At 42.9% G+C, this 18,465-nt stretch overlaps 1 protein-coding gene across 1 annotated transcript; it reads left to right on the top strand.

Moving 5' to 3' along the window:
• The first annotated feature begins 48 nt into the window (after nucleotides 1-48).
• Nucleotides 49-11,167, top strand: znf296 (zinc finger protein 296). The gene is made up of 3 exons (XM_038306343.1): nucleotides 49-299; nucleotides 3,240-3,602; nucleotides 9,123-11,167. Exons 1-3 carry the CDS (start codon nucleotides 248-250, stop codon nucleotides 10,778-10,780), a joined length of 2,073 nt encoding a protein of 690 aa, XP_038162271.1. The 5' UTR covers nucleotides 49-247; the 3' UTR covers nucleotides 10,781-11,167.
• Nucleotides 11,168-18,465: the final 7,298 nt, after the last annotated feature.

The raw sequence follows: 18,465 nt of genomic DNA on the forward strand, positions 1-18,465 counted from the left end.
GGCGGGCGGTACTTTCTGTCGCCCATGCCCCCTTTCTGCCCTCTCCGCGGGGGGAAAAAGAAGCGTGAACTTGAACGCTGCTGCCTCCTTCACACCAGCTCCAGTCCAGGCGGAGGCCAGCCAGCCAGCCAGTCTGTTATCTGTCCGTCCCCGGCGGTCAGCTTATCGGAGTCGGAGCAGCTGGAAGAGGGGGGGAGGAGGGTGTTGTTTTAAGGGACCGAGGAAAGGTGCCAAACAGCGCGACGCGATGTCCAGGCGCAAACTTGGGAGCCGACCGCAGCACCTGAGCGCAATTCAAGGTAAACCACAGGGGGAACACGTTGCAGAGGGATGTTTTTATTCTGTAATTATTTATTTTAAAAAACTAACCAAATTCCTGCTTGTGTTTTATGGCGTTTTGATTTTACACATTTATTTCTATCTATTATAATGAAATACATTTTAAACTTAAAAAGCTTTTTTTTTTTTTTTCACAAACACGAGGGGGACTTCCTAAAAGTATCTTACTGTTTCTTTTACCACCTGTGAAGTAGTTTATGGGAGTTTATGGTGGACTTTAACGTTTGAAGAAGCGCTCATATTCAATGTCCGCGTTGTTTGTCCTGATGAGCGCTGCAGCAGTTCATAGAGGAAGGACCGGTTTATTGGCTCCTTCTGCTCACAGGCTACAGGTCCGAACAAGATTAGGAAGGTATACGGTTTCCAGAGAAGGTTGGTTCATCTGCCTTTAAAAAAATAAAATAAAAAATAGGACAAGATTTCTCAATTCTCGTTGACCTCTTAATTAAAAACTCAATTAAACAACAAGTTTGAGAAATTTCAAATAATTAATACTTTGATCAACTCAAGGAGGAAATGAGGATAGAGAATAATTAGTTTTTTTTTTACAGTTCTCTACTGGAGACCAGTGGTGCGTGTCTGCTGTGACCACAGGCCCTGACTCAACCCTGTGTGTTGTGTGTATGCGCGGGCACGCGTGCGGGCATGCGCGTGTAACCGCGCCTTGCAAGCCTGCACAAACAGCACAGGCCTGAAACAGGAAAGGTGACATTTTTGAGTAACAACTGCTGAGATCCGACTTCAGACTGTACTGTCTGTACCTGTCCTGTACGGAGAGTGTGCCCAGCCTGGGCAGGTGGATTCAGGTGTGCCCATGTTGAGCAATAAACCGCTGACCACCCCCCCTCTTCCTCCTCCTCCTCTTTACTCTAGCTGCTCTAAGTTTACTCAAGTCCTTCAAGGGTTTGTTTTAAGCTGTGTCCACAAAGGCACTGTGGTTGTATTTAAAGCTGAAAACGACGTTAGATTTGTCAGCTTAACTCCCCCCTGCACATCATTGTTGCACAGAAAAAAAAGACATGCCCGCTCTTATCTCAGACACCTTCAGTCACTTTTTTCTCCCCCTTTTATTGCAATCTACATCCTGTTGAGAAACTCCCGCTGCATGTGCCTGGTAAGGCAACATTTTCTGTTGAGTGAAAGGTGAACGCCTCAGTCGTTTTATTTTAATTCAGTCATTTCTCTACCAGAGTGCAAGTCATTTTACAACAAGGGTTTGCACTCGGATGGACCGTTGGCCTCTTCATGTTGCACCCTACCAGAGCGAGCAAAGATCTGTTAAAGGAAGTGGTCAGTGTTGGCTGAGCAGATTGGCCTCGTTGAGCTACCATAAGTGAAACTAGCACTTCCAATCACCAGGCTTGTTTGTTTTGTTCCATTGAGGTCACCTCTGCTCTGTATGTAATAAAAAAAATCGTACCAAAAAAAAAAAACAGGCTGTATGCGGGATTTTAGATTTAACTTAATTCAAAAACTAATTCAAAACTAAAATTAAGAACATTTCAGACTTGGAGATTTGTTATCGATCAGTCTAAAGATGATAAAGCTACACCCTCAGAGGGGGAAAAAATCAGTATTTCCTGTTTACATATGATCTGTCTGATTTTGATGGCAAAGATTTACAGTCTGCAGCCATAGAGATGCACTGATCTGTCCCTTCCTGGTCCATGTTGACTCCAGTTACCTCCCCCAAAGACAAATTGGACAGAAGGGGGGGATCTGCCAGTTTGTTGATAGATGGAGTAGTTTTGCATATAAAGGGGAATTAGAAAGTGAAACATGATACATGTTGGGTGGGTGGGTGGGGGGGGGGGTGGGGGGGGGGTTGTAATTTTGGGACATCTAATGAACTTACATAGACTTTACAATATGACCTACTGAGTTCCCCACCGCTGCATGATCGATTCATTTCTAAGGAGAATTATAAAACATTGAAATTTAAAAAAATTGATTATTGTATAGTTATTGGTATCGAGTAGAAGGATAAAGTTTTTACAGGTCAGGTTTGGTCTCACACATTAGAAAAATTAGCAGATCCCCCAGAGTCGCACATAAAACTGCATGTTTTAAAAAAATGTATTTAACACTTTTATTATTATAAAGTAATTTTATATATTAACAATGTCAGATGTATTCACAGCTGCTGAAATGTGTAAGTTATCGCAGCAGACGGTCCAACACAAAGTGGTTCCTAGTTGTAGAGGGAAGATGATGCAGGTTTTTTGTTTTGTCTTTCAGAAATATCATTTTGTCCCTTGTATTTTCATACCCCTAAATCAATCTGAGTTCACCTTATTCCCTATGTAGTCTGTTTAAAGAATCCACCTGTATGCAATTTATCTCAAGTTTAAACCTGTTTTGTTTAGAATCTGAAAACAGAAACGGTTTCTCTCTCAGCCTAAACTGGCTGGAACCATACATTAGAAAGGAGGCTAGGAGGCTCATGGTGACTCGAGAGGAGCTGCTAATATCTGGACCTCTAGTAGAGGAATTATTTTCTCTACATATCCAGGAAGAGGGGCTTTGTTGAGAGAAAGGGAAAGAAAAGCAAAGTACAACGAGCCATCTGAGGAAAATCGAAAAGATGGTTAGGAAAATGTAACGTTTGGACCTTGAAGGTGCCATATTTAGTGTGAAGGATAGTTTTTGGCAGCATCATGATGTGGAAACGCTTGTTTTCAGGAAGGAACAGGAGAGTTGCTGATGGGAATTTGGATAGAGAGGATGCATAAGGCTTAAAGTGAGGTTCATGGAAGCTCTCATCCAGTGTGGCTGAGCTAAAGCAAATATGTATGAAATGGATTTGGTAGTATAAAGACTTTTGTTGCCTTTCTAACCCTGCTTCTGACTAAAGTTCTGTTGCTTCTGTTAAAATTAAACTTTCTTCCTCCTTCCTTCAGCCCCAGATGTCTGTGATATGGAGGAACCTTCAGACTCATCAGAAGACCACCATCTTCCTCCTCCTGCTCTTCAGGTTGGGACCCCTGAAGATGGCCGTGACCTGCTAACCTGCGGGCAGTGCAGCCAGGCCTTCCCCCTCGCCCACATCCTGGCGTTCATTCAGCACAAACAGGGCGGCTGTGTCTCACAGAACCAAGCCACATTCGCCACTCCTCCTTCGCCTGCCAGTAGAGCAGGACGCCAGCGGGTCGCCGGTTCGGAGCCACGACCCGGCTTCATCGAGCTCCGGAGAGGGGCTTCCAGGGAGCGGTCCGGTGGGGAGGAACCCGGTCTTAGTGTGAGACCAGACCTAAGCAAACCAGGTGAGGCTCAAGGTGGCAGGTTGCTAATGAGTGACTCTTTTTTTCCTTTTTCCAGCGATCCTTTTATTCATTTAACAGCCACCCCTCCTCCCTCTCGAGTCCAGCTCATTAACTAGCCGTTGCCATTAGCACACCCGCGTGAGTTAGTGACGCTCGGGCTAATTGTGTGGAAAGGATAGGCGTCAGGAACATTCAGAGGGCACCGAGGGTCCCTGAGGGCCCCAAGCCGAGCACCTGAGCTCCTTCCCATCTCCCTGGCTGTCAGTCTCTGAGGTGGAGTGGCCAGGTAAACATGTCTCTTCCTGCCTGTCATCCACAACGCTCCTCCTCTCAACTTGCATGGTTCTTGTTTTGAGTCCATGCTCTGCAGAGTGAAAGGGGCCAGAGGAGCCGATCCAGCAGCCCTCCTTGCCGCCATGACACCCTAATGAAGGACATTGCGTCAGCTCCTCAGCCACTGCTCAGCCTCCGGGCAGAGCCACCTGAGCTCCTGGGAATCTCCTCCTCCTCCATCTTCTGCTTGTTTTCAAAAAAAAAAAAACAATCCCAGGTCTCTTCTCTCTCCTTATTCTTCCTTAAACTGAATAATATGTCAGCACCCCCCCTCCCTCCTCCCGAATGGCTCTTTTTCTTCACGCTTCTTCAGTGAAGATGAAGGAAACATGTCACTGTGGCTGCTGTGATGCCAAATATGTCACGGTGGGGTAGATCAAAAATCCCACAATTCTCATTAAAATCCCTTTGAAGAATTTTATGTAGCAGGATTAAAAAAAAAAAAGATGGGTTCTCCTGCAAAGGTCACAGGCATCAGGTTGTGAAATGAATGATTGTGTTTTAGGGCAGGTATGAGTGCCCCTTTGCACATTTTTTTTTTTTTTTTACGCTCACACATGTGCTGGCAGTTCCTTCCTTTGTGTCAACGCTCGAGAGGACGCATGCATGCAGCATTTCCGTTTGTCCACAAGTTTGCCTCGCAGCGAAGGGTTTTTCTGTTATTTGCTTCCTCACAAACCCGACAGGACAACCACGAGGGGATTGGAAGGGAGCATGACAGGTTGTGCATAACGTAGGAAAGAAGTTTGAATAACATGCTTATTCCTGTACGTCGTCGGTGAAGTGTTTGACACTTAATTTCTATCCCTTAGATGAAATGTTGGGTGTATAGAGTTTAAAGGGAGTTTTCTGACCTTTTTGGAGGGGTTTGACTCCTGAAATGACTGTAAGTGAAAGAGCAGAAAACGACAGCTCTCTGTTTATTCAGAGCAGTGAAGATGCAGGAGGAGGAGGGGGGGGATTACTGAAGAGCCGCACGCATCTGTCTCATTCCTTTTTATTTATTCGCCTTGTTTGTTTTCTTTTTTTTTCTTTTTGCGCCTTCCCACTTCTTCCCCCGCATCTTCAGCACACTTTCGCTTTGCCCTCTTTCAGCCCCCCCTCCTTCATCTTCCTCTTCTTTTCTCCTCCCTCTGCCTCCCGAGGGAGCAGAGATTCTGCCTGCTGCTCGTTAGCGCTCCCAGCCAATCTGCATTTTTAATTAGTAGTTATTGCTTCTGCTTAATATTCAAGTGCTACCCTGGGCCAAATGGGAATCCTTACAAAAAAAAAGCGCAGAGGAAAGAGAAACCGGACGGGTATTGTGTTTCTCTCCAGGACCTCAAGACAAAAGCCAATCCGCACCACCTCCTTTTTCTCACCCTTAGGGGAAGATTTGGTGGGTTTTTAGGGGGAGTCGAGGTTGGAGGATGGGTCCCGAGTACAATTTAAAGGGGTGACACATTTTCCTGGTGTCTCGCGCCCCGCTTCAACCCACCCACACACCCTACATTACAATCTTTTTTATCTCATTCTGTCTTTATCTCCCGAGCCCTGACCTACCTTTCTCTGTTTTTCTTCTCTTGCTCTTCACCCCATTTTTTTTTTTACTCTTTAAGTAGTATCTCAACTTCTCCTAGGTTTCTCCTCAGGCTAGGTTAAAGGACACAAACACTGCAGCTCTCATCTCCAGACAGAGGGAGGGCGACGAGGGGAAAAAGAGAACGAAACAGTTGCTCTCTTTTTCATCTTCAATCTCCTCCCCCCCCCGAATCCTCCAATAAAATACAGAAGGATTTGACTTGAGGAAACATGAAAGAGGCTTATACCAGAGTCTGCTTTGAACCCCTCTGAAAAAAAAAGTGTTAAAAAAAAAAACGTTTTCCCCTCAATTTCGGGATCTTCTCGCCAGTTCTGATTTATGCAGAAAGGCCTCATTTGTCAAGCAGGCTGAGTCAGAACCTGGTTTGCATAAAGCGTTCATTTTCTACGTTCTGCTAATTAGCAATTTGCAGCTTAATTGGCGAGTAGATCTCTGTTAGGAGAAAAGGCTTTCAAAATATATATAAAAACATCTGCAGATATATTTGGCTGCTGGCCCTCTGGATCCTCACTTCTCTGCCCCATTTCAGATTTCTTTGCACCTTCATCTTGTTCCTTCTCTTATTTAGGGGAAGTTCTTAATTGCTATAATCTCCACCTTGCTTGCTTTGCCTCTTTCCTAGATTAGCTCTCACTACCCTCCTCTGGCCTGGAATAAATTCACTTTAGCTTAGTGTTAAAGCATCAGGAAGCAGTCTCTGTAGTGTTGGTATCTGTTATGAGAATCACCCTCTGTAGCATCAGTTTGATGCATTGCCTCCAGTACTTGGGTTCCTCATGGCCAGACGTGGCAATTTCATCCTGTTTTCTAAAATAAAGAAAAAAATATGTTTGATATATCATGTTTGATGGCATTAAAGACATGAAGCTGAAATTGGTTGGTTGAGTTCAGAGGCGTGCTACAGTCTACTAACTAGCACCTGTCTGACAACATGAAGTAGGTCAAATATATTTAAAGGAGAAGTTCGGTTTTTTACACTTTAAGCCCATTTTCTGTAGTGTCCAGGATGAAATCGAATGATCGACACCAAAAGTTTGACAATTGCTCCTGTCTCTGCTTTTTGGCTCATTTAGAATCCCCCCCTGGCTGCTTTAGAATGGCTTCCATAGAGCATGTCCGATAATGTCCTTAAAACAACCTTAAACGTTCTTTTTTTAAATATGCTACTCACCGTGTCGTCAGCGCTGTTCAATGACGTTCCAAAAAAAGTTTCGTGAAGAAAAACCGTTCCTGTCTTGTTTTATTTAGCATTTTGTAAATCCCATTGAGTTCTGTTGGAATAGTCAATATTCCCCTGCCACCGGAAACGGAAATGGGGCCTGTTTACACAGTTGTAGTCTTTTCGCTTCACTCTGTGTACTCCGACGTCGAGAATCAAGAATCCACCTTTCGTATTCCATTTTCAGAGTTTTTTAAAGTGTTTAACAGAGACGTTAGCACCTCGACGTCAGAGTACACAGAGTGAAGCGAAAAGACTACAACTGTGTAAACAGGCCCCATTTCCGTTTCCAGTGGCAGCGGAATATTGACTATTCCAAAAGAACTCAATGGGATTTACAAAATGCTAAATAAAACACTACAGGAACGTTTTTTCTTTACGAAACTTTTTTTGGAACGTCATTGAACAGCGCTGACGACCCGGTGAGTAGCATATTTTTAAAAAAGAACGTTTAAGGTTGTTTTAAGGACATTATCGGACATGCTCTATGCAAGCCATTCTAAAGCAGCCAGGGGGGATTCTAAATGAGCCAAAAAGCAGAGACAGGAGCAATTGTCAAACTTTTGGTGTCGATCATTCGATTTCATCCTGGACACTACAGAAAATGGGCTTAAAGTGTAAAAAACCGAACTTCTCCTTTAAGATCTCACCCAAATTTTATTATGCTCACATAATGACAATATTGACCCTTAGATCCTTGAAAAGCTACACATTATGCACCAATATAAAACAGTAAAGGGTATATAACGAAAAAATTAGATGTTTTCTTGATTGAAAGCAGCATCCACTGCACCACAGGGCTCACCTGTCTTTGTAAAGGTCAGTTTATAATAAATATTGGGCAAATGTATAATTTACTTTGAGTATTGAGTTTTCTAATACTGCCACCTGTAGCCAAAAGACAGAATTGTAGTAATCTTCTGCCCGTTGCTGTACCTCGCAGTCACACTTGACAAGGTTTTTTTTTTGTTGTTGTTTCACCTTACCTGGAGTCATTTGTGTCTGAGATGAGCTGAATATTCTTCTGAGTATCCACAAAATCCATCTTGAATATAACGGTTTAATTGTTTGCTAGGTCAGCTAGGTCAGACCCATTTAACACAGACGTGCTTGATGTCACATCCACAGAACAGCATGAGAATTTAAGACCCGAAGTAGATTGAGGGAAAAATAGGCTACAGGCTTATAGAGGCATCGGAGGTGAACTACTGAGCTGTCAGTCTGCTTATCAAACAGTGTTTTAGTTGTAAAGGGTCAAATAAAAAGGCTATTGTAAAGATATTTTTCTGTAAAAACTTGCATCATGTTAAAGTTTCAAGGTTAAAACAGCTGCTGATTGAAGGGGGACCCCAGAAAAGAGAGAAAGATTGCATAAATCTTCCCCTAGATTGGTAGTCCTTGATGCTGGTCCTCAGGGACCGCTGACCTGCATGTTTTAGATGCTCATGATTGATTGATTGATTGATTGATTACTTGATGACTGCTGAGGGAGTCATACAATCATTTGAATCAGGTGTAGTGCGACACGAGGACCAGTGTTTAGAATTAAAAGGATTTAATTTGTGGAGTGACAAGTGAAAACGCATTCAGATGTGCCCTGTTTTTGTGTGATATTCTGCAGCTGCTGCTCTTCAGGACCTGCAGATTTTAATGATGAAAGCTTCTAAAAAATATACTGAAAACACTCCTGTAGTTCTGTTACTCGGGACAATAGGCCGAAGCAAACTAGCAAGTTTGTTTCCAATTGACTAAGAAAACAAGCATTATACAAAAATACAGTTTTTAAGGGCCTAGTTAAAGTACATTTTTAAGTTCAGTTGAAATATTTTGATGGCCCAAAAAAAAACCTCAGATGTTGCTGAATTCAAGCAATGGGCTATATCCCCAACTCTCACCTCCTGAACTTTTATTTCCTGTCCTTCATTACTGGACATGCTGATTAATCCAGGTGTTTATTGCGATTGTCGTCATGGTTCCTGAAGTCCCGCCCACCTGAATTAATCAGTCTTATATAGCCCATTCTCTAAAGGAAAACAATCTAAAATCCCTTTCCAGTAATTTTTCAATGACTCATAATGACTCATAATCTAGATGGTTTTAGCCGCCAAAGATGACATTAGCTTTAGAGGGAAGTGGCTCTTTTACAAAGGGTCACCTTGATTTGGATAATACTTTTGTCTTCATAGATTTTTCTTTATGCCTGGTTATGAAATCTGTAAGAATGTGAATTTCTCATTACACAAATGGTGATCAATAGATTAGTAAACCAAACTTGTTAACATAATGACTTTATAGCTAAAGAACCCGATTCCAGTTGTTTTTTAACCTCCTGAGACCCTGCGTCTAATTTGCTTGTTAACTCAGACTTTTCTTTTTATTTTGGCAGGATCTCAAGAGCCTTCCTTTTTCACTTGCCTTCAGTGTGATGGTGTGTTTTGTTCAGCATGGGCGCTCCTGCAACACGCTCAGCACATGCACTCCTTCAACATCTACCAAGAGGATGAGGAGGACGATGCATACGTTGGTTTAAGAGATGGTCTAAATGAAAACAAACCTGCGGCTTCTGTTCTTGATCCACGTCACCTGAACCAGGCTCTGGCCTCGGCCTTTCAGCCCTCGACTCTGCGACGCTCCCGTCAGAGCCAGGCCACCTCAGCGAGCCTCCAGGCTATGAACTTCTCGGTGCAGCTCAAGAAGCTTGCTGAGGGGAACAACACCAATGGTACCTACCCCATGGGCCCCGTGTTGTCTCCATCTTCATCTCCCCCAGCAGCTTCAACGTTTCCTCAGACCAGCACACTCCAGGCTGATTTCCACTGTGAGCTGTGCGACCAGAACTTCCACTCGTTGCGCGCTCTGTCTGCCCACCGCCGGACTCATGCCTGTGAGAGGCCCTACCACTGTGGTGTGTGCGGACAGGCCTTTGCTCAAAGTGGGCAGCTGGCTCGACATATAAGAAGCCACCACAGGGAGGCTACTGGTGGAGGAAGTGGATGCGAGTCTGTGGAGACGGTCCTGATGGAGGAGGATATTGGGAGGCAGGGGGTTAGAGGAAGGCTTCAGGGGGCAGGGATGGTGGGAAAAGAGCTAGATCTGACTCATCCAAAACACCCCTCCGTAGCCTCAGGCCTAATGCTGTTAAACTCGCAGCTTAGACCACCTGACAAGGAGTTACTCAGGCTTTACCAGCACCACAGAGCTGGTGGTGAGGAGGCAGCTGAGGGGCAGGGGGAGCCGCAGCCTGCCTCACCCTGTGCCAGCCCCTCTGAAGGCTCCCTGGAGAGCGGAGAGACGGGAGGGAGTGGAGAAAGCGGCATCGCAAGCGGCAACTGCACCCCAAAACGTCCAGAAATGGGTGAGAGGGCACGAGGAGTGGGAGAGTGGGAGAACGAACGAGAACTTGTGGAGAGGGAGAAGGAGTGGGGCTCTGGTGTGCAGGAGTGGCAGAGGGACTTTGACAGGAGGAGCACCGCAGGAGGAACGGCCATCAGCGGAGCAAACACCAACTCTGCTCCCAGTTCAACTGGGAAGAAGAAGAAAGACGAGGCCTGCGAGTTCTGTGGTAAACAATTCAGAAACAGTAGCAACCTGACCGTACACCGCCGAAGCCACACGGGCGAGCGGCCATACCGCTGTGGCCTCTGCAACTACGCCTGTGCTCAAAGCTCCAAGCTGACACGTCACATGAAGACCCATGGTGCCCAGGGGGCCAAGGCTTCCTTCCTGTGCCAGCTGTGTGCCGTGCCCTTTACAGTGTACGCCACCCTGGAGAAACATCTGAAAAAAGTCCACGGTTTGAGCCATGCTAGCGTGGGGGCCTACGCTCAGGCCAGCGCTGCCGACACTTTGGCTCTATTAAGAGCAGGAGAGGAGCTGGGAGCGGCAGCAGTGGTGAAAACGGAGGACGACGAGGAGAGTAAGGTGCAGGGGGATGCGGTTAGAGACATGGAGGTCGAAGAAGGTGGCGGGAGTCCAGCTACAGTGGAGGATCTCCCACAAGAAAGCAGCGCAGAGGTGAGCCTAGCTTTGGCTTCTGCTCACTGAAAAAATGGCTTTGAGTCACATTAGGGCCGCACATGCTATCAAAGTAAAGATGCTGCATCACTGTCAGCAGCGGCAGGTCGCCCCAGTGTTGAGGCCCGCTGCAGCCAGCAGCAGTTCATAATCATATGCAAAGCTGCTGGCTGAAACTAAGTGCCTACAGTTCTTCAGACCACAGAGAAAAACAAGTCCGTGACATTCAGCAGGGAGATTACCATACCTCGTGAACAGGAAGTGCTGCCGCAGTCCACACCAACACAGGAAGCTGATCACCATGCTGCAGCGCAAAATGCAAAAGAATAAAAGTGTGTTTCACTTCTCTAGCGACCCACTGGACAGATGGCGACACATCTCCATCAGAGCAAACACTGACAAAAAAAAAAAAAAAAAGGGCAATAATATGATATTCAGCACAGAGGCGAGGGATCACACTGTGCTGTTCTCTCTAGAGAAGACCTTTTAAAGACTTTGGAGGAGCCACAGGCTGAAATGAATCCAAACACTGTCTGCCTGTAGTTTGTCACACTCTTTTTAAAGGCGCTTGCTTGTCACAACACTTGTCACTTAATGTTTACAAGGCTTACGGGGCTTAGCGAGGCTGTGCTCCTGACTTTGTGAATAGATGCTGCAGTGGATATAAGGTGTTTACACACCCTTGTTAAAACAGCAGGTTTCTTTGACCTAAAAATAATGAGACGATGACAAATCATTTCAAAACATAAATGGGACATCAATTCTGTGTTATGTAAGTGAAACTTATATTGGAGAGTGAAAAAAAAGGTAATGATCTCCAATAAGCTGTTTGCAGTGTGCACAACCTTAGGTTAAAGCTTGCTGAAGCTCTTTGATTTCTCATCAGTGTTTACAGCTTGACTTGGTAATATTGCAGTAATATCAGACTCTGAGGACATCTCTTAATTAGTGACCCCACAGATTTATACTGTTTTACTTCCAGACTCTGGTTAAACCATTGCTAACAGTAGATTATTAACATACATGACCTCAAAGTAATCAAAGCTGGAGGAAAACTCTTAATCTCTAGTAGGCTTCCGGTATTTATGATGATATGCATCTTACAAATAAAAATCTATTGCTGTTTTAAGAATGGCAACCCTTGGTCATAATGCTGCCACAACCATGTCTCGCTGTGGGTCTGGTGGTCTTTTTTTTTTTTTTTTTAAGCAAAATCTACATTTTGGAGTTGGGACATAAATGTTTGACATGGGTCCCTTAAGATTCTGCCACAAAGAGATTCTGAGCTACAACTGAATGTTTGGGGGGAAAAAAAATAAAATAAAATTAGAGTTGTGCATCACAGCCTTCAATCTGAGGTTTCCGTCCCAATCGGTGCAAACAAGAAGTTTCTGCTGCTCCTTTAGTGTTTCTCTCAGCATAAAATTAAGTCATTTTATCAGCATTGAAGACACGTCCAGTTTTAGTTACCTCATATTTTATATTTTTTCCCTGATTATTGATGGTCTAATGTTGATAATATGCATTTATACAGTAAAATCCAATAAGACTTCCCGAAATCTTATTGGAGTCTGTAATTTATAAAAACATAAATGAATCCTTGAAATTAAAAAGCAATCCTGTAAAAGTTTCACTTTGAGGAATAAAGTGCATTTGCTGAACAAGAAAAAGGATATGTCAAGTTATTCTTATTCTTCTAAATACGGAAACCTTTTAAAGAATTTTGTCACAACAGCAAACAACCAGCAGCTTTTTGCAGGTTTAACTGGTATTTTGAGGATTTTATTGCTGGTCATGTGCTCCATGTCTTTAAGGTTGGAAGGCCTCCTTACCATCACCCTAATTCTTTGCTCCCTCTACAGATTAATCAGATGGTTGGGATACTAACTGGGTTTGACAATACAATCTTCTCCTAGGGGTGTCAATCATTTAAATGTATTCTGTGGGGTCTGTAGGAGAACTAATAACATTTTTAGTTGATCAGACTAAACTTTTAACATTAAATAAAAAAAGCTTCAAATTATTAAGGTTGTGCACACTTATACAGCCAGTTTATTGATGATATCCCCCCCCCCCCCCCCCTCTCTTAGGTCAATAATTCAGGATACATTTTGCATCAAATGTTTAAAAAAAATATATACTGAATTTTTTTTTTTAGATCTAAAAACCTGGTATTTTAACAGGGGGATGTTTAGACCTTTCATTTCGCTGCTCATAAATAATTTTCTCTTTTTTTATATATATATATATATAAATGTGAATACAGAGACTTTGGTCTCATCAGCTGATGTTTTGTAAAATTGGTTTCTATGCATAAAAAAGCCAGCATTTTTACATGTGAAACGGGTGTGTATTATTTCTCTTGTGATGGTACAGGTGCTGGTCATAAAATTAGAATATCATGAAAAAGTAGATTGATTTCAGTAATTCCATTTAAAAAGTGAAACTTGTATATTATATTCATACATTACATACAAACTCATATATTTCAGATGTTTATTTTGTTTAATTTTGATGATTACAAATGACAACAAATGAAAATCTCAAATTCATCATATCAGAAAATTTGAATATTGTGAAAAGGTTCAAAATTGATGGCCCCTGGTGCCACACTCTAATCAGCTAATTAACTCAAACCACCTGCAAAAGCCTTTAAATGGTCTTTCAGTCTAGTTCTATAGGCTACACAATCATGGGGAAGACTGCTGACTTGACAGTTGTCCAAAAGACGACCATCGACACCTTGCACAAGGAGGGCAAGACACAAAAGGTCATCGCTAAAGAGGCTGGCTGTTCACAGAGCTCAGTGTCCAAGTACATTAATAGAGAGGCGAAGGGAAGGAAAAGATGTGGTCGAAAAAAGTGTACAAGCAAGAGAGATAACCGCACCCTGGAGAGGATTGTGAAACAAAACCCATTCAAAAATGTGGGGGAGATTCACAAAGAGTGGACTGCAGCTGGAGTGAGTGCTTCAAGAACCACCACACACAGACGTATGAAAGACATGGGTTTCTGCTGTCGCATTCCTTGTGTCAAGCCACTCTTGAACCACAGACAGCGTCAGAAGCGTCTTGCCTGGGCTAAAGAGAAACAGGACTGGACTGCTGGTGAGTGGTCCAAAGTCATGTTCTCTGATGAAAGTAAATTTTGCATTTCCTTTGGAAATCAAGGTCCCAGAGTCTGGAGGAAAAGAAGAGAGGCTCTTCATCCACGTTGCTTGAAGTCCAGTGTAAAGTTTCCACAGTCAGTGATGGTTTGGGGTGCCATGTCATCTGCTGGTGTTGGTCCATTGTGTTTTCTGAGGTCCAGGGTCAACGCAGCCACATACCAGGAAGTTTTAGAGCACTTCATGCTTCCTGCAGCTGACCAACTTTTTGGAGATGCAGATTTCATTTTCCAACAGGACTTGGCACCTGCACACAGTGCCAAAGCTACCAGTACCTGGTTGAAGGACCATGGTATCCCTGTTCTTAATTGGCCAGCAAACTCTCCTGACCTTAACCCCATAGAAAATCTATGGGGTATTGTGAAGAAGAAGATGCAATACACCAGACCCAACAATTCAGAAGAGCTAAAAGCCACTATTAGAGCAACCTGGGCTATCATAACACCTGAGCAGTGCCACAGACTGATCGACTCCATGCCACGCCGCATTGCTGCAGTAATACAGGCCAAAGGAGGCCCAACTAAATACTGAGTGCTGTACATGCTCATACTTTTCATGTTCATACTTTTCAGTTGGCCAACATTTCTATAAATCCTTTGTTTTTATTGGTCTTCAGTAATATTCTAATTTTCTGATATGATGAATTTGAGATTTTCATTTGTCATTTGTAATCATCAAAATTAAACAAAATAAACATCTGAAATATGAGTTTGTATGTAATGTATGAATATAATATACAAGTTTCACTTTTTAAATGGAATTACTGAAATCAATCTACTTTTTCATGATATTCTAATTTTATGACCAGCACCTGTAACTCCTCTCTTTTATAGTTTACAATGGTAAAGTGCCGTACTGCTGCTTAAAGCTCTTGCATGTTTTGTGGAGGTTTGAAAAATTTCTACTGCTTTTCTTCCTAACTTATGGATGCCACATCTGTTTAGTGGTTCAGTCGTTACTGCTGAGCTGCAGGGAAGATGGGTGCATCGTTGGGGAATGTGAGCCTGCCAAGCGAGCACTTAGGTGTGTAAGTTGTAAGATGGGGTGAAAAATTAATCAATTGTCATAAGGTGTACAGTTTCTCTTCATTATAAGATACCAGTTTTAAACTAATTTAACCTCCACAAAATCTTGTTTTCACAATAAAACCTCAAGGTTCATTTTTTTTTTTTTTCTTCGATCACTTGACCTCAGATTGGATTCAGGTCAATAAATATGTGTGTTCCTTATAAAAAGCGATTGCTGAATGAATGCAGTGTAACTGTTCAGGGATGATATTGTTGTATATATTTTCTTGGTCTCTCTTGGATACCTGCCTGCTCTGTTACTTGTTACCAACTTTTTTAAGCATGGCTAATTTGTTTCTTCTTCTGCCCAAAAGTGAACTCCTTTGTCGCATCGACTGTCTGTGAAAAGAATGTAATTTTGTTTTTGACCTCATTGCTAAAACCTCATTAAAGAATTGAGGTAAAATATTTTCTGTTGTTGGGTCTCATCCTTCTTTTATCCACATTTCTTGACCTTTTTTTTTTGTAATTCTTTTGCAACTGCAGTGGCACACAAGTAATACTCCATGAAGCCTTTACATTTTTATCCTGTTAAATCCACAGACCACCAACACTAAGCACTGTATAGTTCTGAAGTAGAAGGAACATTTTAGTTAAAACCCATAAAACCCTGGGCGTGCAGGTGGTGCAGTGGTTAGTGCACACGACCCATGTGCGTGTCCTTGGTCCTCAATGCGGGCAACCTGGGTTTGGGTCCTGCCTGTGGTCCTATGCCACATGTCTCTCCCCATCTCTCGTACCCCCTTTACTTTACTGTCAGCCTACTTTTAGAAAAACAAGCCACTAGTGCCATAAAACCTAAAAAAAAAAAAAATAAAACCCAAAGAGTGAGGTGTGTTAATATTCAACTCTTCTTACAAGCTTTTTCTGCACTTTTCTGAAATACCTTAAGCTCAGTCAGTTGAGGTAGAGCATTAGATCATCAGTTCAAATTCCTACTTGACTACAGATCTAAACTTTGTTCCATTCAAAGGGAAAGCATGCTCATAACCTGCTGCTACCATGTGTCATTGTCAGGTTGCTATCTTTAGGATAACAGAGCTTGAGTTTAAGTCAAGGTATGTTTTCAGTCTAGGTCTTTTACCCATTCTTTACCTCTAGGTGTCTGGTACAAACTGCAGATGGAATTTCTGCTTTATTTCAAAAATAGCGAGCTTTAAAGGCCAGTGCACCCCAAATCATTTCACCTAACATTTTCTCCCATCTGAGCTGTTAATCTGTGCAGCTCATCCAGAGCTTGGTGAGATTAACACTCCAGCAATATCAGAAGTCCTGTTAAAAATGACACCTAGTTTTAGCTGGTGTCCATCAGTATCATTGTGCAAGTTCCTGGATCGGCTAAGCTCAGGTGGATTTGCACTACTTGGGAGTAAGTCCTATAAAAATACAATGAAAGCTATAGTTGGAATCTGACGTGTAGAAGAACTCACGAATACTTCTGCAAGCCCCTCTATTCTATTTAAAATGTATTTTTCATGTCAGGCTGCTGTGTTAGCATGTGGAGGGGTCTTTCTCTGAGGACCATACTCAGTGCTGACTTTTAAATTTTTAATGTGGATGTTTGGATGAGGGACCCTCAGTCCTTGTTTACATCCCTCTGATGTTACAGGCTTTGACTCCAAACATTGTAACGCATCTCAGCTGGGATCATGCCACTATGAACGTGACTGTTGCATTTATAGCTAATTGAACTCAAGCTGTGATGGGACAGGGTGACGGGGATTTCTCAAGATACAGGACTGTGGTGGTGGTGGTGGGGGGTAAGCAGAGCAGACTCGATGGAGGTAGTTGGGGGATGTACCAAGGGGTTGGGATAATTGCTGACTCTATTCTGAGGGCACAAAAAAAAAAGAAAAAAACTAACCCGCACCAGCATCTCTGGTCTGAACCCCACCCCTCCTAAATGAAAGTGAAGTTCTATGATCCCTCTAGCTCATTAACAGCAGGTTCGTTAATGAGCTTTCAACAGGGTGGGGGGCTGGGTAGATGAAGAGGAAGGTTAGGCAGCTGAGAAGGGGTGGTGGGGATGGGTTATTGCACCAGATGCACACACGCCCACTACCACCAATTACCATTATACAATTGAAAAGAAGGAGGAAGTGAGGACAGAAGCCCCTCGGTTCGTTTCTGTCCACAGAGACAGAAAAACAAGGAGGCAGAATGATGCAGCGGACGGGTAACATCCTCTGTCTCTCCCTGCAGGCTCTGCAGTTCAGTACACTAGGCGCCAGAGTCAGCGCCATTTGGTGCTCGTATGGACCCAATTATGTAAGGTAAGGTGATATGGAGCAGAATGCAGCTCAGGGCCTGCAGAGTGGATATCTTCTTCCCTACATGCCCTTTGTCTTCCTGCCTTCCACACCTACCTGAGCTGCTCTAGACCTGCACAGGTCAGGATGTGGGCGTTCAACACAGCCAATCGTTGCACTAACAAGTTCAACATGTCAGCCAATGAGCGTGGGGAGTTTTTTTCTGACCAGCGACTGCCCTTGGGTGGTGGTAATGTGGACTTTGAGTTACTGTGAAGATTCAAGGAGGAAGCTACAGGCCGGTCACACAGGCTAGGCTGTAAAAGAAAAACACACAATGGGACTATACCGTTCACACATTAACTGGTTATTGCATTAATGGAAGAAGTGAGATAAATGTGGCTGCTTTCATTGTACATGTTGCATGACTGTGTAGTGAGGCTCTCCTTTCAAATATTTGGCCTTTTAATGAACAAATAAACTGAAGCGCCATTTTTTCACTCTCTGAAACTGATGCCAGTAAATGAAACAGAGAAATAGTCATATTCAATTAGAAAAAGTCTCACGAATCCTGGGTTATTTGGATATAGCTGCTATATTTCTGTTTGGTTTTATTGTTAAAATTTTTATATGCACTTGGCGGACATGTTTACATTTTAAAATGAACTTTCAAAAGTTGAAAAGACAGGATTGAACACAATAAGATAGTTGAATGTATCCTGGTTCAACTGTAAATAAAAGGGTCAAGTTTTTAGGTTAAGCCACCAACCAACAAAGGGTTTTATCACCAGTTTACTGTCATGGGCAGCACTTTGCAATAGTTTCTGCTTTGCTTTGTATTTTTCTTCCATTTTTTTCCTTGGTTGCCTTTCTACCAATTTTTATTTAGTTGACAAGCTACGTAACCGTGGCACCTGGATTTCCTTCCTTTTATTAAGGCTTTTTCTTTTTTTACTGCCTGGTCATATATAACTGATGGTTAATTTATTCAACCTTATGCCTTAAAAACGTGAGTTAAAAATAGAAGTTTAGATCCTGTCAAAGCGGCCTATTTTAAAGCAGCCTTTTCTTTATCCGTTTCTTAAAACACATTTTCAGCTGCATTTTCTTTTTTCCAGAAAACTCCATTTTTAGGAAAAGTAAGCTCTTAACTCTTGAACTACCACAGCACAGTACTCTGATATCAAGGTTCTTTAGAGCTGAGGGCTTTTTTTGACCCTTTTTTTCATGGCG

Source organism: Cyprinodon tularosa, unplaced genomic scaffold (genome assembly GCF_016077235.1).
Source record: "Cyprinodon tularosa strain WSP-4 unplaced genomic scaffold, ASM1607723v1 ctg58, whole genome shotgun sequence".
Taxonomy (NCBI): Eukaryota; Metazoa; Chordata; class Actinopteri; order Cyprinodontiformes; family Cyprinodontidae; genus Cyprinodon; species Cyprinodon tularosa.

Excerpts from the sequence above, each read along its gene's own strand:
- znf296 (XM_038306343.1), top strand. The coding sequence starts at position 248 with ATGTCCAGGCGCAAACTTGGGAGCCGACCGCAGCACCTGAGCGCAATT. Across the intron at positions 300-3,239 it reads GCACCTGAGCGCAATTCAAG|CCCCAGATGTCTGTGATATG; the intron begins GTAAACCACAGG and ends TCCTTCCTTCAG. Across the intron at positions 3,603-9,122 it reads ACCAGACCTAAGCAAACCAG|GATCTCAAGAGCCTTCCTTT; the intron begins GTGAGGCTCAAG and ends TTATTTTGGCAG.